This window comes from Danio rerio, chromosome 12, assembly GCF_052040795.2.
Source record: "Danio rerio strain M-AB ecotype USA chromosome 12, GRCz13ab, whole genome shotgun sequence".
NCBI classification, from domain to species: Eukaryota; Metazoa; Chordata; class Actinopteri; order Cypriniformes; family Danionidae; genus Danio; species Danio rerio.
This window is the reverse complement of record NC_141032.1, coordinates 10,073,147-10,094,286: the sequence shown is the minus strand read 5'-3', so window position 1 is coordinate 10,094,286 and position 21,140 is coordinate 10,073,147. Positions and strand designations below refer to the sequence as shown.

Genomic DNA, 21,140 nt, shown 5'->3' with positions numbered 1-21,140 from the left:
TAGAAATACTGAAGCAACACCTCAAGACATCAGCCAGGAAATTAAAACTTGACCACAAATAGTTTTTCCAAACAGACCATGACCCTAAGCAAACTGCCAAATTAGTTAAAATGGGCTTTAAGGACAACAAAGTGAATGTTTTGGATTGGCCATCACAAAGCCCTGATCTCAATCCTATAGAAAATTTGTGGGCAGAGTTGAAAAAGCTTGTGCGAGCAAGACAGCCTACAAATCTGACTCAGTTACACCAATTCTGTCAGGACGAATTCTCTATTCTGAGAAGCTTGTGGAAGGATACTCAAAACATTTGACCAAAGTTCTACAGTTTAAAAGCAAAGCTAAAATATACCAAGGAAATGTATGTAAACTTTTGACTGTCTAGAAATTAATAAAAGTTCTCAAAAAAAATCTCTCATTATTCTGGCATTTAGTAAATAATTTAGGTAATCTTAACAGACCTAAAATAGTAAACGTTTAGTATGATTTACCATCAGATATATAAAAAATGAATGTTCTAAAAGTGGAAAGTAAACTTTAGGTTTCAACTATATTAAATTACTGAAATGGCAAATAATAGTTTCATGCAAATGTTTATTTGACATAGAAGAGTAAACACACAAAAAATGATGAAAATTAGACTTAATTGTTTCATAATAAGAAGCTGTAATATACTGGCAGTCAAAATGCTCCTATATACACATCATACAACATTATTTTTAGTGATTAATTGACATAATTTGTTTTATTATTCAAAAATGCTTTATTAAAGTTTTTGAAAAATATCGCCCATATGTTCCTACACAATGGATTGAGTTTTATTGACCCTATCCAAATATTGCCACAGAAATAGAGGCTCTTCAGACCAGATAACTTTTCCCAATCTTTTGTTGACTAATTTGTGAATTGTAACTTCAGGATATATCAAGAATATACAGATGATTGAAATACTAACGTACAGTACAGAGAAACTAACAAAATGCATTGCATTGCAGTAAGAGTACTTTTTCATTGTATGAGCATACAAGCACCATTGCGTAAAAGCCATTCTCACTAATCCTGAGCATTATCAAACATGAGTGAAAAACCAACCCAGCCCCCCAAACCAGCCGACATGAAACTAAAGGTGAGAAGATAAAGAGGGGGAGAAGTACATTAGCATGTCCTCCTAAAGGTGTGTCTAAACAATAGTACACAGATTGGTCTCTATTGGGTTTGCCACTATTTGAGGTCAGAAAATGTCAAAGGAGACCAAACATGACAATTTTATGTGTATATAAATTGTGTTTGGTGAAAAGCACATGGTAAAAGTGAGGCAAATGGCACAGAAGTGAGGAAAGAAGGAACCACCATGTGCTTGGAATGTGCCAGTGCTTAATTAGCATAAGTGTCACAAAACTTACACAAGTATTTACTCAGTCTTGCAATGTATTTTATGCGAAAATGACTGAAAGTCCATTTAATTCAACTGTAAAATGTAAGGTTTTGGTTATTTCCAGGCTGGTTTTCAGCTATTTCCAGCCATTTCCAGCCTGGTCTTATGGTCAGGTGACAAGCTAAAACCAGCTTGACCAGGCTAGCCAGGCTGGGAGCCCAGCCAAAACCAGCTATGTCCAGCTTAAACCAGGCTGGTCAAGCTGGTTTTAGCTGAATTTAGCTGGTCATTTTCCAGCCTGACCAGCTAAGACCAGCCTGGAAATGGCTGGAAACCAGCCTGGAAATGGTCAACCAGCTAAATCCAGCCAACCAGCCTTGAGTGGATGCCCCCTTGGTCGATGTTTAAGGTCAATAAGATGTTCTAGAAATCGTTATACATTTACTTTTGTGCCTGAAGCAATTAGGTTACGTAATAAATGTAGTTAATCGATGGATTGTTATTCGTTTTTGTGTTTTGTTTTTTTTTGTACCTGATGTTAAGTGTTGATGTTAGTGTGTCATTCTTGTTATATGTGAAGCACCACCATTTTGAAATATATTGCCCCAAGGGGATTAATAAAGTTTAAAAAACAGAACTAAATTAAATTAAATTAAACACATTAAAATGATGAAAGTCAATTACTGGTTACCGGCTTCCAACATTCTTCATAATATCTCTTTTTTTGTTCAACATAAAAAAGTTAGTTTCAAGGTTTAGACTTGGGAGTGGCCAGTTTTATTTATTTACTGAGTCCACTATAACAAAATTTGATGTGAAATATTCATGTAGGCCTATATGTTATTTTCACAGTTGTGTTATAAACATGTTATAGAGCTTATGGGCAATTCCTCAACAAGCACTTTTAGCCTTGTGAAGTTGAGTAAAAACAATTTGTTCAAAATTACCATAACATAGCCTCATAAGTTTAAACAATTTGTCTAGTTTTAAGATCTGTAAGAACACAAACTTAGATAAGAAGAGAAATTGTTAATCTTTAACACTTTTTCAAATCCACCACATCTTAATATACAGCTTTTAATTCAAAATGAAATAAATTATGGCAGTCAAACATTGTCTAAGATGATTTTTGTATTTAGTTTACCCAATCTTTCCGCAATATATATAATAATTATACGTTTTTAAATTAAATAAATTAGTTGTATGCTGAATTGTACACCTGTCACACTCTAAAGCTTAATATTAATTTAGTTAAGAGCTTATTAGAAAATAAATAAACCGAATTTGTATATTAAATAGAGCATGAACTTATACATTGTGAATACCCTTTAAATGTGGGATAAAAACTTTTTAAATATTTTTGTTTTTAAATATTGAATGTGGTGGAAATGACATAAAACAGTTTATTGTGAAAAAGTGAAAAATAGCTTCACCAATTAGCTTTGAATTGAGCCTTTCATTTACACAAAACACTCTTATTTATCTTAATTTTGTTTGGTTTTTAAAAACATTTTTGAAATTACAACATGTTTGGAAATGATGTAGAATAAATGTATTTCCTTATCAAGCAATATTTATCTTGATTTTTCTTCATGTGTTGTTGATGAAAATGTAAATTCCCTCCATCTTGAACATGTTCTCAGATGTCACTATTCATTTTCATAGAAACCACCTCAATAATCTTTCACACAAACTTTTTCAAGCGACAAATCAGTGTTGTGGTGGAAATTACACTGATACTATGCGACAGCTATTTTATATTTTATTTTATATTAAAAAATAATATTGATAATAGCCTCACATTAATAACTATAAAATATTTAAATTATTTGACTAGTGCTTCATTAAGATACATTAATATATACCAGATGAATAATATTTTAAGATGTTATTTTCATTGTTGAAGTTTAAAACTCTGAGTGTGTGACAAGGTGAAAACAGTGATTTTGACAACTAAAAGGAGGTTGAATAATATGAAAAATGTAATAGAAAGTAGTAATTTTTTTAAAAGTAGGTTTTATTGTTAGTTTGACAAAAAAGGAGAAATTTGAACAAAATTATATATATTTTTGGATCTGTAATCAAAGGACGGCAACGCAGTTGCGCAGTAGGTGCTGTCGTCTCACAGCAGGAAGGTTGCAGATTCGAGCCTCGGCTGGGTCAGTTGGCGTTTCTGTGTGGAGTTTGCATGTTCTCCCTGCGTTTGTGTGGGTTTCCTACGGGTGCTCCGGTTTTCCCCCTTAGTCCAAAGACATGTGGTACAGGTGAATTGGGTAATCTAAATTGTCCGCATAGTGTATGAGTGTGTGTGGGTGTTTCCCAGAGATGGGTTGGAGCTGGAAGGCCATGCACTGCGTAAAACATGTGCTCGATAAGTTGTCGGTTCATTCCTCTGTGTCGACCTCAGATTAATAAAGGGACATAAAAGTGCCCGTATAGTTAAAGAATTACCCTTATATTTTAGCAGAGCTACACAAATTATTCGTATATTCGATAAATAAGCACTCATGATTATGTAAACAGAGAGAGAGAGAGAGAGAGAGAGAGAGAGAGAGAGTGAGGGATCGCACCTTTCTAATTAACGTAATCACTTTCAATTGATTTATCTATTCATTAACTTTGTCCGTCAGTACAGGGGAAAGCGAGAGGCCTGCGCATGCGCGTTCCATTACACTTCCGGGTTTGCTTTTTTTTCCCCATTGAAATGTAACGTTTCTCTTGTGATGCGCGTATGAAACTTGTTGCCGGAAAGCAAACAAAAGGTGCTCTGATACATTCAATTGTATAAAGGCAGCAGTCAGAGCGGCGGCGAGTAGCTACTGTCATGCTCGGTCTACAGGACTCTCGTTAGACTCACTGTAATGGCCTGATGTTGCGCTGTTGTGCCTTGTGAGCGGCCGGACTGACAGCAGCATGACCCGCCTGATGTTTCTCGCGGCCGCGGCGTTCCTCTTGTCCGCTCTGGCCAGCGCCTCTCAGGGGGACAAAGAGCCGGTCTACCGGGACTGCGTCAAACACTGCGTCCGGACAAACTGCACAGGGGCCCGGCTGCGCGGTTTCCAGTCCACTCAGCCTCCATACATGGCACTCACAGGTAGTGGAACCTATTTTTATAAGCAACAGCACTGTCTGAGTGTCTGCTAACTGAACTATTTCTCACAAAGGTTAATAGAAAATGTTATGATATCCTTAAACAGTGTAGACATTGCCGTATTTTGTTTTTCAGTCTAAATTGTTAACCCTTTTGTAAATTTCTTTTTCAAATATTTGCCAAATGATGTTAAACAGAGTAAGGAATTTTTCTCAGCATTTCCTGTTTTTTTCTTCTTCTGGAAATAGTCTTATTTGTTTTATTTTGGCTAAAATAAAAAGAGTTTTTACTTTAAAAAAATATTTTAGGTCAATATTATTTGTGCCCTTAAGCTATATTTTTTCGATTGTTTACAGAACAAACTATCTTTATACAATGATTTGCCCAATTCCCCTAACTTGCCTAATTAACCTAGTTAAGCCTTTAAATGTCACATAAGCTGTAGAGAAGTGTCTTGAAAAAGGTCCAGTCAAATATTATTTACTGTCATCATGGCAAAGATAAAATAAATCAGTTATTAGAGATGACTTATTAAATCTATTATGTTTAAAAATGTGCTGAAAAAATCTGCTCTCCGTTAAACAGAAATTAGGGAAAAAATAAATAGGGGGGCTAATAATTCAAGGGGCTAATAATTCAGGGGGGCTAATAATTCAAGGGGGCTAATAATTCAAGGGGGCTAATAATTCAGGGGGGCTAATAATTCAGGGGGGCTAATAATTCAGGGGGCTAATAATTCTGACTTTAACTGTATGTGTAAGATTTTTTTAAATTTATTTTTTCTCTAGTTTGTAAGGACAACAGTATCTCCATCAGCAAAGATATCCAAATATGCTGTCTTAAATTGTGAAGAAATCCAAAGACGAAAGAAGTCAATGATTTATTTAAATTATTTAGCCTGATGAGGTAACTGCTCCAAAATTGTTTAAATGTTTCTCAAAATAAAATATATATTGTGTTCAATGGGGAGGAAAGTTTCTGTCTTATACCCAGATATTTTAAAATAACTTATTTTAGAGCATTACAATGCTGTGAAACCGTAATATTTTTATCCAAGCTTATCACACCGCCAGAATCTTAAACCGGCCCATGCCATCGTTTTTTTCAAGAATTCACTATTTCAGAATATTTGGGTTGATTTTATAGTAGAGTCCATCTGAATAAAAGATTAAAATTTACGTTAAACCAGATTTTTAGGGGGGAAAACATACAAATGAGAGATTTAAAAAAATAAATATTTGTCAAGATAAATGGCAGTACACAGACACAAATATTTAAAACATTAATGTAAAATGACAGTCTTCACTGTTAAAATGTAACTGAATTAGTCTTTGTTAAAGCAACAAATTATATTGTTTAATGTGCCTGAATGCTTTAAACTCTAGTGATATGTTTAACAGAAGAAAAACTAAAGAAATACTTTCAATAAACTTTAAAATCACAATAGTTAAACTTTGTCATTAAGCTACAGGCTCCTGGTCAACAATACTTGCAGATACAGTGATTTAATTCAGGCCTGTAGCCAGCCTGGTTCTTTTTTCTCAAAAAGTTGACCATTTTCAGTTATTCGTCTCGTTTTCTATTCAATTATGAGATTTAAATACTACATTTAATACTACATTATACATAGTGACATTTTGATAACTATTTTCTGTAGCTGAATCAGCTTGTTGGGTGGTCATCATAATCACAATTTTTGATGTGGCAAAAATATTCCCTAAATATTTAGAATAAAGACATTTTAAAATACAAACTAATTACACCATAATTATTAGGGAAATAAACAGGAATCTTAAATGAACAGGGATTTTAAATAAAAAAGCTGTAGCCTATTTTAATTTATTAGGAAAATAACAAACTGGCCAGCACATTCAACTTTCCTCAGTCAGAATTTGGCCATTACAATAAAAAATAACTAAAAGATTTAGAATAAAAGTTACTAAAATGTTTTCTCTATTTAAAAACAATACAGTGGCGAAAGAAGACTTCTCTTACGTCAGATTGTATGTTTTCTTGCAACTGGCCAAAACGAATTAGCTGAAGTCACCCTGAAGTGACAGCCAACAGAGGATTCTGCTTGGTCGTAAATTCTGGACCTTTGTTAGTGAGGGGTGGGTCTTTGGAACCACCCGAACACCCCCTGGCTACAGGCTTGAAGGTATACTATATGTAGAGATATGCAGAAGGACTTTTAATGTTGCAGTAAGCTGGGTCAAACGCTGCCTGTAAATTGTATGCTGTTAAAGGTCTGTTTTCTTTAAAAATCATCGATCTCCAGTGCCTGATTGATATACGATATAAAGTGGGCTCTTAGATTGTACAAGAAGCACTGCATTCAATTCAGTTTTCCCGCACCATGTCATTAAATATGAAAACTACTAAATACAACTTTACACAGAAAAAAAGATTATGGGCACATTTTAAGGGGTTTTGGAAACGTTTGGAGACCAGCCAAATCAGTTAAATACCAGCATGCAGGGGGACCAGTTCAACTAGACTGGACCAGCCAGTCAGCTTGTGCTGTTTTTTAAACAAACATACATTTATTTTTCTGTTTGTTCGTTCTGTTTCCTTTTGAGCTATAAAAAAAGACCATGTATAAATGACCATGCTTTTCTTAAAGAGTATAGTTCACACAAAAATGAGTAATTGCTTTTAGTGATTTAGGATGTAGGTGACTTTGGTGTCTTTAGAAGAAAAATAAAAAATATTTTAGGCTAAATCAGTGGTCCATGATGGTTTCATTAAAAAACAACAACCAAAACTCACAGTACCTTCAAAATAGTCCAAATAATTGCATAAACAACAACAAAAAATAAATGAAAATTAAAATAATGAAATGACTAAAGAAAAGTCTGTCTTTTTTTGAGGACAGAGTAGTATTACAGCATGTTGCCAACATAATAATATTGAGCTTAAAATATGCGTAATGTAAAATCTGCTTTTTTCCCTAAGCAAACCAAAACAAATAAGACTTTCTCGAGAAGAAAAAATATCATAGGAAATACTGTGAAAATGTCCTTGCTCTGTTAAACATCACTTGGCAAAAGAATACAAATTTGACAGGGGAGCGAATAATATTTGCCCACAACTGTATTCATGAAATCTTATTTTTAGATCAAAACATTTCTTTTTTTTTATTATTATTTATTATTATTATTATATATATTATTACCATGTTATTATTATATATATTATTATATACCATGTATATATATATTATATATATTATTAGAATATGCAAATAGTACACAAAATGGGATCAGATGCAAAGAGAACAAAACAACATTAAAATACGAGTGTGTGTGTATGTAAAGGTAACTAGGTGTATAATCTGAGTACATCCATATAATACATACATATATATATATATATATATATATATATATATATATATATATATATATACACACACACACACACACACACACACACACACATAAATAACATTTATAACCATCATTAAATGCATATATATATATATATATATATATATATACACTGTTAGACATTTCAAAGGGTTTTTACAGTAACTTACTGGCAACACTGTTGCCAGTAAGTTACTGTATTTTAGATTTACAGTATACAACTGTAAATCCGTTTACAGCATGTTACCGTAGTGTCTGAAAATGGTTAACTACTGTAAAAACCTAAGTTAACAGTTAGCTACTGTAAACCTTTTAATTTTGTCCTAAATATTTTATAATATAATTTTATTAATATTATTTTAATACTATAGACCTAAAAAGACACAATTACAAAATATTAACAAAATAAACACTCTTTATTTAAAACATTGGAGATGCTTAACCCAAGCTTAAAAATGTGTAAAAACATTACATTTCAATCATTCAAAATATTTAATTTTAAGAAAAAAAACATTGAAAATGACAAAGCACATTAACATACATGTACAAAACTAATTTAAGTGTCTGACCTGCATATTGTTGAGAAAAAAAACCCCAATTGTACTAAGTACTACTGACATTAAACCAGACACAATTACAAAATATTCCATTCTTTAAAACATTAATAATGCTTAAAGCATTTAAGGAAAATGTGTGAAAATTACATTAAGCAATAAAATCAACACATTAAAAATAAATCAATCACACAAAGCACTAGAACATACATGTACAATAAAAATTTAAACTTCTGAATTGCATATTGTTGGAAAAATAAATATTTGTAACTATTAGCCGACTCAGAAACAACCCAACTTTAAAATATTACTAGTTCTGGTGTCAAATGCTCAACAAGGTCTGAATTCACATGTTCAAATGCAATTCATCTTTATTTCTATTCCACTTTTACGATGTAGATCAATGATGTCAAAGCAGCTTAACATAGAAGTTCTTGTAAATTGAAGCTGCTTCAGTCCAGTTTTCAGAATTGAAGCAGTAAATGTCACTGCTGAAAGTCCAAACACTGAAGAGCAAATCCACCGATCCACCAATCGTAGCCAAGCGATCCAGTGGCGACAGTGGCATGGAACAAACTTCACCAACTGACAAAAGTGTAGAATAAAATCCCTTGAGAGATACCAGGCTCAGTTGGGCACGACCAGTTCTCCTCTAGCCAAACTTGTGCAAGGCCGCAGTCTAGGCACCGGAGGCTTGAAAGTTCACCAGCGGGTGGTCAGGCTGGCCCATTGGATCAATGCGGAAACTCATTGATCACGTGTGTCTTTTAGGATTCACTCCTCCATGACCACCACAGCATCTGGTCAGGATTTGGCCCAGTCCCGGATTATGAAGAACTCTGGATAAGGAGAAACAGACTAACATAAGCATAGAAGAAGCTTGTTTAAAAAAAATAAATCATATACTGGTTAATTATTTTGAAGCATGGCAGCTAGGTTGGGCTAGTTTTCAGCTGGTACTGAGCAACTGGCTCCTGCTCATAACCTGCTCACTACCATGTTTAAAAGATAACTAACCAGAATGTCCTGTTTATTTTTTTCCTAACAAGGTTTTACAAAAACATTGTAGCATTTGTGATGGGTTGATTCACTGCAGGACAGATTAGACTATTTGTTTTATGTATTCCTAATAAACTAAAACTGACTGAATACTGATACAACTATTGAGAGTGTCTCACCTAATCCAAGTTCTCAGTTAGCTGGTGAAAGAAGGATAACTCACTGTTGTTCATGGTTGTCATTCTCTTCACTACTTCTCCTGCTATCTTCTGGCTCACTCTGGTTGTTGCTGTGCATTTTGTTTCATCCTCTGGAATTATTTATACAAAAATTTGTATTATTTTATTTATTACAAAATATTTAGGCAACATGAAATGGGGAAAAAGACATTTAATACATAGACAAATGCATGTATCCCAATACTAATTATTGTATTTTGAAATGTCTGACCCATGACAGACCTTAATCTGCTCAAAAATATTATAAACAAAGATGAAAAAAACCCTACTAAATAGTTTAATAAAAAAGGGAAAAATATTTTTTTTATTTAGCTAGCAACTAAACATGTGACACATTTGGTATTAAAAGTAACGTTACTATATTGAGAAACAAATAGATGTACAGTACTTACTGTTGTATGAGGTCCAGTTTGCACAGGCAGGCTCCCAGTATTCTATATTGAGACCACAAAAAAGCCAAAAATACAGATAAGAATACCATGCTACAATCCACAACCTCCACACAACTTTTTTTTTTATTTGTTTACCTTGGTTGCTTACTGGTCTTGCTTATTTTTTAAGCATAAGGCTGTGCTGATCAAGATGTTCCTCCGAAATGCTGTTTGTTTCTTCAGACAAAACCTGCTGCTGTGCCAGTGCCATATCTAAACAGAAAAAATATATAATGGTAACAATTATGTTAAACCAAATGTCAAGAGTTGTGATAAAAAATAATTAGCAAACAATAAATAGCAAAAATGTGGTTATTAGCATAATGCATAGAGGTAAAATTGGTTTTATATTAGCAGATTCAGACTTCCCCCTTAATAATTTAATTTCATAAAAGTATTATTTGTAAACTCTAAATAGCGAAATCATTTTAGCAGCTAATGACTATCAAAGTACAACATGCTCACGGTCAAATAAACAGTGTTAATGTTGATTTCAAGTCATACTGGCATGCTAATTCTGATCGAATATTCAAAGTAACATGGTAAACAGTATAGAGTCTTCTAAATGAACGAATGTGCGAATATAAAACCAACTTTACCTCTATGCATATTGTATAGATTTACGTTAACCTTCTTATAGGTTACGTCGCGATGTTATTTTCTCAAGCTAACGTTATAAGTTACTCTAAACCAGAGAAAAATAAGTTCACAACGTCTAATATATATAGTATTAATCAATATAAGTTAAACGTTGCACGTTAAAATGAGTTTGAGTCCAATTCAGTATAAACTTAGCTCAGTTTAGCTAACAGTTAACATTACCATTTTAAGATCGCTTCAGCCAATGTTGCTGAGCAAACAAATGCTAATAGAGGTGCTCAAATCAATGTCGAGTGTTGTCAGCACAGACAGACGCGCTTTTACCTGGATTATTTGATGGTCTTTCATTCATATTCTTCTGGGGGAAAACACTCTCTGCCGGACCGTTGTCTCGTTCTAAGTGTCCTCCAAAACTGTCTGCATACCTCTGGTTCCCTCCTAAACCAAAACCCGCTGCAACACCGGTTCCTATGTAAATAAATAAAAAGATATGACGAGAACAATGGCTAATAGTCATAAACAGTCTTATTTAAAGTAATAGTAGTGTATAATGTAATAAATTAAATAAAGGTAACATCTTAATAGATGATATATTTCTCAAATGGGCGAAATAACGCCAAGCCAGAGAAAATAATAATAGCCAACTTTATACTTTACTTTGTTCTATTCTCGTCCACAAAACATTCTGTAAAATGAAACACTGCCTCAGCTTACCAGAGTAAAGTTTGTTAAATCCAGTATGTTCTTCAGGCACACTAATAAATTGTCCTCCAGAATTGCTCCAGGGTCCTCAGGCAAAATGTGGTGCAGAGTAGTCGAATCGCCGCAAGGTGGCGTTGAAGCAGTTGTGGAAAATACAGTATAATACACAAATTTTTACAAATACAGTACATCGCTGTATATGTTGTTCGACGTCACACTAAATTCCCATAATGCAACGGTAAATACAGTTATTTACCGTAAAAGAAATTTGCAGTATTACACTGGGTGAAATACAGTAAATAACTGTGTAATTTACAGAAATGTCTAACAGTATATATATATATATATATATATATATATATATATATATATATATATATATATATATATATATATATATATATATATATATAGATACAGAAAAATAAATAAATCAATCAGTGGTAACGAGTGACAACAATGATAGTAATGTAATGATGGTAATGATGAAAAGAACTACAACTGTCAACAACAGTAATAATGTTAATAATAATAATAATAATTATTATCACAGGTACTACGCCAACTACTACTACAGAAAATTACTAATGTTACTACTACTAATGCTGCTACTATAGCCACACCGGCGACTACTACAATGTCTACTACTACTACTACTACTACTACTACTACTACTGCTACTACTACTACTACAGCGTCTACTACAACTGATACTGCTACAACAACGACTATTACTATAGATATTACTACAGCATCTACTACAACTGATACTACTACAACGACTACTACTATTGATACTACTATAACGACTACTACTATTGATACTACTAAGAGACCAGTAGTAGACACCAGAGCAAAACATTTCTAAAAATGACTATTGATCATAAATAATGTAACATAATAAACTATAATTAAGCGAAGTGTGTTCAGTCAGTTTTTAGATTAATTGTGTGTGTGATATATAATGTAAGTAACACATACAATAGCAGAACATAATATAAAAACATTTAAATTAGATTTAAATAATGTTTTACATGTACGAATTGTCTAAATTATCAGTCTGAATTTTTATTTTTCTGCTGCCTTTCCTGTGCATTGAATCAAGTGTGTGATCTTTCAGGCTGGACGTGTCGTGATGACTGCAGATATCAGTGCATGTGGACCACTGTGGGTCTTTACCAGGCTGAAGGCTACAGCATACCACAGTTTCACGGGAAGGTTAGCGGCACAACTGTTTCAGTGTAAAAGCAGATTTAAACTTTCAGCAGTATCAAACTCTAACATAAATGAATTCTTTTAACTCTCTGTTCTTGTGACTTAGTGGCCGTTTGCCCGTTTCCTATGTTTTGAAGAACCTGCATCGGCACTGGCATCTCTGCTAAATGGTTTAGCATGTCTGCTAATGCTGCTGAGGTACCGCAGCGCAGTCCCTCGCCAGAGCCCCATGTACCACACCATCACCGCCTTCTCACTGGTGAGAAAGTCTCTTAACTGTCATTTAAAAAAACTGCAACTGAATAACTTCCTTGACATTTTGTTTTCGCTTGTGATTCCTGAATTTCTGCATTCTTGTTTTGAGTTAGAAGGAACAACTTATGAAAATACACAGTTTCCTGCAGCATTATTCATGCTAAATGAGTGCATTGTGCCACACAGTACTAGTTAAACTGACAATCAGAATTATTGGTTACTATTGGCACCTGTTGTGCCGGGAGGTGTAAAAATGCATCACATGTTATTTATTATATTGTTTTATTTTTTATCATTCAATAATTTCTTATTTAATATGACATTAGTTTATGGCTGTAAATATAAACTGCTGCTAAAGAAATTGTATATATCATTACGTTAGATTCATGAAATCCTTAAAAATGTACAACTAGCTCATTTTCTCCATTTGGAAAACCTTGGATGGGGATATTTTTCCCTTTCAGATCCTGTGAAATCTGTGGTAATTGAGGACTATAGTTGAGGGATTTGAAAGAGTTTAGAAAAGACATTATATTTCATGAGAATTTCCTTGTTACAGTTCATTTGTTTGCATTTCGCATAAGCAAAATATTCAGAATATTAACTCATATGCTTTTTTTATATTACATTTGGTAAATACTTTTAAAGCTGCTATGGATGCATTGATTCAATAGGTTTAGTTGTTCTCTGATATTTACGTTGCAGGCATGTGGCTTAGTTGATTGCCAAAATGATCCAGAAACATGTGTAGGCTCATTTATAACCACAGGAATTACCCAAGAATGGAAAGCTCTGTTTTGACCATATTTGGAACTGTTGTGAATTTTAATGAGCTCTGCTCACACACACACACACACACACACACACACACACACACACACACACACACACACACACACACACACACACACACACACACACACACACACACACACACACACACACACACTTGTTTGTTTTTGTGAAAAGTGGGGACATTACATAGGTTTCCATTCATTTTATACTGTCCAAACCATAAATTTTTAATGCCCTCACTCCAACCCACCTCTAAACCCAACCATGGAGACTGTGTGCAGCTTTACTCTCTGATTAAACTCATTCTGTAGGATTTATAAGCATTTTAAGAAATGTGGACATCACCAATGTCCTCATATTTCACCTCCTTTTTGTAATACCTGTGTCATACCCATGTCATTATACAGATTTGTGTCCTGATATGTCACAAAAACACGTACACAAACACACACACACACACACACACACACACACACACACACACACACACACACACACACACACACACACACACACTAGGCATGGGCCTGTATAAGATTCTGACGGTATGATAACCTTGGATAAAAAGGTTTTGTCTTGGTTAAAAACAACAACTTTTTTTTCTGCTTTAAACACAATGTATTGTATTTTGAGAAACTTATAAAATATTTTGGGACAGTATCTAAACATGTCAAGCTAAATAATTTCAATCAATCACTGACTTCTGTTGTCTTCATTTGTTTCAAAAACACAGATTTTTTTACTATTTAAAATGGCATCTTTGGATATTTTCTGCTGGTGATACTGTTGTCCTAAAAACAAAACAAAACAATAAAAAATAATTAAATAAACAATAAAAAATCTTATACATACCATAGGAACAACATAGCAGAAAATTTTGGAGGTTTTAAAACCTTTTCCAAACCGCAGTATACCTTAAAACGGTTATCGTCCCATGCCTAATGCTGCAATCATACACGACGTGGAAGAAGTGTCAAGCGCGAGTTATTTGCATGTTAAGTCAATGCAAAGACGTGAATAGACATCCTGTGGCGCAATATGCATGAATGAAGCAGTGCAAGTTGAGCTCAACTTGCACGATTAACGCGCCTTATGCGTGTTTCGTGCAAATCGCTCAAGTTGGAAAATCTGAACTTCAGCGGACATTCGCGCTGCATTAACCAATCAGGAGCTTTTTCTTGTCCATGACACGAATCCGCACCTATTTCTCAGTGAATTTGTAGCACGAATAAAGCGGATTTGACTTGTGAATGAAGCGAGTAAACTCCAAATGTTCAGGCGTCTATTTATGAATAGTGCGATTTATTCACGTGTTCAGCGTCTGGTGTGAACACAGCATAACACACACACACATACACACAGTGTACTCTGAGATATACATGTGCAAAATAATCATAGTTAAATTGTCTAAAATATTTTTAAATATTAAGTAGATGCCAGATGATCATTTAAAATGAAGTAGTGGAGAAGGGGTTTGTTTATTTTAGCTAGAATGAGTGAGGTAATTAAATAATGCCTAATTTTCACTGAATGGTATGGTTTGGTACGAGTCACTTTTATCCGGCTAGTGTTTTCCACTGCCAAATGGTACCCTTTTGGTGTGTGGTGTTCGACAGAAAGTTGCAGTCGACATGATTTTCGTTTGAAGTTCACATATTGAATGAGAAGCACTTCTTACTAAACAAATGCTTTATATACATAAATACCTATGTGTAAATAAATGTTAATTACTAACCTTTCTATGAATAGGATTTTGCTATAGCTGCAGATCAATAAAAGTGCAAAATAGCCTACTGTAACATCTGCAGTTATATATATATATATATATATATATATATATATATATATATATATATATATATATATATATATATATATATATATATATATATATATATATATATATATATATATATATATACATATAAATAAATATGTTATATATATATATATATATATATATATATATATATATATATATATATATATATATATATAAACATATATAAACATATATGAACACATACAGTCCATCACAGTCTCTGAAATGTTACCAATCACAAATAAAAAAACTCAAAACTTACACACACGTACACTTCATTCGTTATTTCAAATATAAACATGCAGCGTGCACATAAGCTCTCTTGAGGAAGTAAAACTACTCAAGCTTTAGACGGCCTCGTAAACAACAACAGGACACAGCAGGTTGTGTTCTTTTTAGCTTTGTGGCTGTTCATTAAGAAGATGACAAGGTTTGTTAGGAGCTCTGTTCGACCATGGTTTGTTATTATATATATATATACTATTACAGTGTTATGTGTTGGCTGTGTATTTAAAAATGGCGCTTCCTTTGTTTTCATTCTCCTGCTTTGTGCACGCTCTAATGACGTTTGTCTGTATTTAGAGTTGTATTTTGAAACTTTAATGTATACAAAACCGAGACAGATAGTTGTTTTCCTTGAACTCACAGTAAGAGCTAAGTGATATTGCATGATGCATAAACATGCATTAACCACTTATATTTAGCAGATTACATGTGTTTGTTGCCTCATTACAAACATATGTGGTAGATTTCAAAGTATAAATGTTAAACTAACAAAAGATACAAATAAACAGACCTTATGACCTAATTTGATTCCCGTCTCTATGATAAGATGAGTTGCATAAGAGCTCATAATGCAGATTTGGTTTTCAAAATAAGAGTCCCACATACATGGTAAGCATAATACAATCTTAGAAAAACTAATGGGGGAAAAATAAGGAAAATTATATTTGTTGTAATTTATGTAGGAAACATTGTGCTACATTATATAATTCTTAATGTTTAATTCCAGTACATATAAATTATGCCAATGTTTTACAGTAATGGCAATGATATTAATGTTTTACATTGTGGCACAGAGGTTGTTTAAGTGCATTTGTTTAGCTACCAAATTCACAAACACTTTACTTGTGATTCATGCCAGAATTTATCACAGTTAGTCTCTTGCAGTTTTAGATGCAGAAAACAGCTCAAGCAACCTCATGATAGAATGCAGACTGCCTTTATTACACTTTCATTTAAGCAGATGATTGAGAATCAGCTGTTTTCAGATCAGATCATCAGCAGTGCAGCGTGTGTGTCTGCCAGTTTGGAAGATAAAGTAAAACTTTGGGGGGAAAAGCTGTGATTGGGAGATTTAGACTCTTGACATCTGGCAACAGCAAGCATGAAGGCTTTGGAGGCTTGTTATGAATGCAGGATAAAAAAATGTCAAATGAAAAAGACATTTTTATCTCAGCGGGGCCAGTATCACTGACAATTATGCTTAATTTGATGAGACAAGCAGTAATTGTGATTACAGCTAGATTTATCTCGAAGCCGTAGTGGACCAAAGTAAGCCAATAAATATAATGTTTCTGCGTATTGCAGGATTCTCACTGATTGTGTCAAGCCTCTTTATTGAAGCAAATAACATTCACTATGATAATTAGCAAATTAGCACTTTTCTAACTTATAGGATTTGTTGTAACTAGTTGTAAATTACAAACATTTTAAACTCTGTTTTAACGTTCTTGGTGCAAAGTCTGAAGTGCAAAATGCAAAAGCATTAAGGGTGTGTTTGCATCCACTTTTGCTATTTTAAGTACAGAAAAAGTAGGGTTTGCACCCTGGCGTTTGGTCTTCACTAGCGAGGAAGCAGTTTAACAGACCATCTGCAGCGCAAGGGTAAAGAATGAGCCTCCTTCATTCGACCTCTTTACTTTCTCTTTACTTTTACTCTTTACTCCTTTATTTTTTTGTGGATAAGGAAATGTTGTTGTACGCACTCCACTGAAGACATCCATTAGCCTATATATTTAATTTAGTTTGTTAAGTGCAATTATTTTTTTCAAAAGTGTTTCTTAATTCAGTTCTAATTTTCAGCAAAAAAAAATAAATGAACAATAATAATGAAGTGTGGTAAAAAGCTGAGTTAAATTCTTATGCCCCATATGGTGATGCAGACCTCTCCAAAACCCGACAGGTTGACAAATCTTGGACAAAGCTTGTTTTTATTAAAACACATATAAATATGCATATAATAAATAACAGTACTAATAATATAAAAAATATTAAAATGCATATTGTAAATTGTCATAAATAAAATGAAGGTGAAGGAGGCATGCAGGTATTGTTTTTTATATTTATTTAGTAAATAATAGTTTTGTAACATTTTAATTCTTTAATGGTTCATATATGTAAAGATATTTGAGTATTGCTGCAGCATGTGCATTGCATTTCATCTCCTGAGGTGCAAGTAATTTATTATCTATTCGCACAGGTTACGTTTATCAGAAAGTCACGATTTTGTTCTTTTTGACCCATTGGAAGGAAATGTAGCATTATTCGCAAATCTTTTTATGCGATATTATATCTTTCATGCGATATTGAAAATTAAATTAATTTGCATCTTTGGATGGAAAAATAGCTAATGATATTAAGTCACAACACTACAGAAATGCTCCCAACCATTAGGGGACAGTGTTGACAGTGACGCACAGATTACCTCAAGATGCGACAAGAAAATTCTCAACTTAGGTGATTGATTTTAATGTGTGATGGTAATATGTGATTCCTACAATGTCTGAAAACAAACAAATTTTGCTTTGTTTAATTGTTTTTTTTTTTTGCTATCAAAACATCAATAAAAAAAAAAAAAGCAAAATAGACATTTTTAAGTGCTGTTGTAGCCCAAAGTAAATGTATTGTGCTCAACCCTGTATGTGTCTCTTTCTGAAGGTTTCCCTGAATGCATGGTTCTGGTCTACTGTATTCCACACAAGAGACACCTATCTAACAGAGGTAAGCTTTCAAGAGATGCTTTTCAGTAGTTTTGGACTAATTGTACTTTGGATGAACATTAATTACTGTTTCCATCTATATATTTGTATGTACATTTTTGCAAAGTATGAAGCACTTTTTTTGAAGGCCACTATATTAATACTTTAAAGTCCTTGTGTATATACTTTTATTAAGGGTCTACCATGTAAAAACAGCGAGAGGTTTTTCTTTCCGTTTGCTATGCGGTATCAAATCACATTAAAACAAAAGTCGAAAGTTAAAAATTAAACATACGAAATTTGATGAAACTCTGAACGCTGGAGAGCCTGGTAATGCGACATTAATTATTTTATACTGAAACTTGTCTTAAAAAAGTGCTTACTTGGTCTTATCCACATTTCTTTGCATGTTGAACACACCACAGCCACAACATGAAATAAAAAAAACGCAACTGCTTTAATTGCATACATTTTTTAACGCGTTAATTATTTCAAATTAATCGCATCCGTTACCGCACTAATTTTGACAGCACTAGTTATTTTGTGATTTCTGAAAGATATCTGCATAGGTAAAACTATAGTAATATATATTAAACATGTTTTTGAACCACAAAGTAAAGTGTATAGTGTGTACAACTCTTTATTAATGAATGTTACTGAATACTGCAGCATGGTAAACTGTAATAAATACTGTAATGTTAGTGTAAACTGTGGTGCGTTGCAATGCAATAGCATAGAAAACTGAAGCCTGTTGAATAATTTGTTTATTACTAAAGTTTGTTATACAACAGCAATAATTACTATGACAGTTTAATTCAAGTAATTATCTATAGTATGCTTCCAAACACTAAAGTGTTTACTAGAGTATTTTTTCATGTAACGTAATAGCTTATACAGTATCTACCGCCTCAGTGACAGGCAACTAAGTTGGCAGGTAGCTTTCTGCAACTCTCACATGGTCGCCCACTGAAGCTAAGCAGGGCTGCGCCTGGTCAGTACCTGGATGGGAGACCACATGGTAAAGCTAGGTTGCTGCCGAAAGAGGTGTTAGTGAGGCCAGCAGGGGTGGTCTGTTTGAGTCCTAATGCCCCAGTATAATGACGGGGACTCTATACTACTCAGTGAGCGCCGTCTTTCGGATAAGACGTTAAACCGAGGTCCCGACTCTCTGTGGTGCTTAAAAATCCCAGGATGTCCTTCGAAAAGAGTAGGGGTTTAACCCCGGCATCCTGGCCAATTCTGCCCACTGGACTCTGCCCATCATGGCATCCTAACCCTCCCCATATCATAATATAATAATTGGCTTCATCATTCTGTCTCCTCTCCACCAATCAGCTGGTGTGCGGTCTGGCGCAAAATGGCTGCCGTCGCGTCATCCAGGTGGATGCTGCGCACTGGTGGTGATAAGGAGATTCCCCCCCTATGTGTAAAGCACTTTGAGTGCCCAGAAAAGCGCTATATAAATGTAAGAAATTATTATTATTATAAATATATTTTAGTTCAGTAGAAAACTCTGCCTTCTTCATCATATAAGGATCATGTCCAACATAAGTGGTTGTTTTCTATTTACCTCTCCTTTGAAATATGGTATAAATTGCACAAATACAGACTTGTCTCTACATCTCCTATTCAGTTTTTTACTTTCTGCCATCCATCTGAATTTCGCGTGTCACCAGATCCACGTGATCGCAAACAACTTATTGCCTGTTTTTTTTTTTTAAATGGGAGGGTCTACTTTATGCCCCACCCTGTCTTCATGTTTCAGTTGAAATTATGTCAAACACTAAATAAAAACGGCACATTTCATGCTCTTCACAGGATCTTTACTAATAAACCTATAAATGAGTCCATTTTGTCATTTTGTTTTGTAGAAGATGGACTACTTCTGTGCGTCAGCTGTCATTCTCTACTCCATCTACTTGTGCTGTGTCAGGTGTGTGATCTGGATAACATGTAGTACTGTTGAGGATTATGCGGTAATGATGGTGATTTGAGGATTAATGTTTGTGTTTCAGGACGTTGGGCTTGCGCAGACCGGCAATTTCCAGCATGGTGGGAGTTCTGCTCATTCTGGCCTTCACATCTCATGTGTCTTATCTGACCTTTGTCAGTTTTGACTATGGGTACAACATGGCTGCCAACGCCTCTATAGGTGAGGTGTTGTGTAAAGCAGGGTTATCTTAGTAAACTAATGCCGAGTTTAGACTGCATGTAATCGTTTCACAGATGTTTTCACACTGCATGACTGTCTGGGTAGTGTTTTGTCGTTGTTTTGTTTAAATGAAGTTTCACAAACTAATTTCGAAAGGAGCATGTGATATGATTGACTGCAGCTGGCCACTCATCTACACTCATTAGCTAGCCAATCAGATCGATCCAAACTCACTATAAATAACCTAGCTAAGATCTACACCCCTATCTTCGTTTTCCGAAGAAACCCCCCATCCACCCCTTCTCCTCCTTTCCTCTTTTGCCGAGGGGAGCTCTCGAGAACACCTGACCTCGTACTCCCCTCACATGCTTTATGGACCTGGCGGGAGCCCTGGGCTCAACTATCTCCGAGCTCAGGGTTCTCTCCCGGGACAGCATGCCAAACCTGCTAACTTGCTAACAAGTTGTCAAACAGTATCTAAGTGTGAACTCTTGAAACTGCAAGATGGATCGGCAACAGGGGGTTTCACACTGCATGACTTTACAATAGGAAGAATTGCCGACA

At 34.3% G+C, this 21,140-nt stretch overlaps 1 protein-coding gene and 1 long non-coding RNA gene across 7 annotated transcripts in view; one reads left to right on the top strand and one right to left on the bottom strand.

Annotated features, from left to right (window-relative positions):
* The first annotated feature begins 4,183 nt into the window (after nucleotides 1-4,183).
* Nucleotides 4,184-21,140, top strand: part of pgap3 (post-GPI attachment to proteins phospholipase 3) — a 33,653-nt gene continuing 16,696 nt past the window's right edge. For all 5 annotated transcript variants that reach the window (XR_015503220.1, XR_015503219.1, XR_015503218.1 and 2 more), the window contains 6 exon segments: nucleotides 4,184-4,466; nucleotides 12,477-12,574; nucleotides 12,678-12,830; nucleotides 18,384-18,446; nucleotides 20,296-20,357; nucleotides 20,440-20,576. Coding sequence is in view for 2 of the 5 variants with exons in the window: in NM_001114591.2 (NP_001108063.2) it covers nucleotides 4,286-4,466; nucleotides 12,477-12,574; nucleotides 12,678-12,830; nucleotides 18,384-18,446; nucleotides 20,296-20,357; nucleotides 20,440-20,576 (694 nt within the window). In the remaining 3 variants the exon portion in view is untranslated.
* LOC147841281 (uncharacterized) lies at nucleotides 8,229-11,594 on the bottom strand. Of its 2 annotated transcripts, none has more exons than XR_015503898.1 (6): nucleotides 11,369-11,594; nucleotides 10,979-11,122; nucleotides 10,151-10,267; nucleotides 10,016-10,057; nucleotides 9,564-9,694; nucleotides 8,229-9,224 (listed from the first exon to the last, which is right to left on the bottom strand). It is a non-coding gene; the product is annotated as an uncharacterized LOC147841281 (long non-coding RNA). The 2 variants fall into 2 exon arrangements; XR_015503897.1 differs by having other exon boundaries at nucleotides 9,608-9,694; nucleotides 11,369-11,505.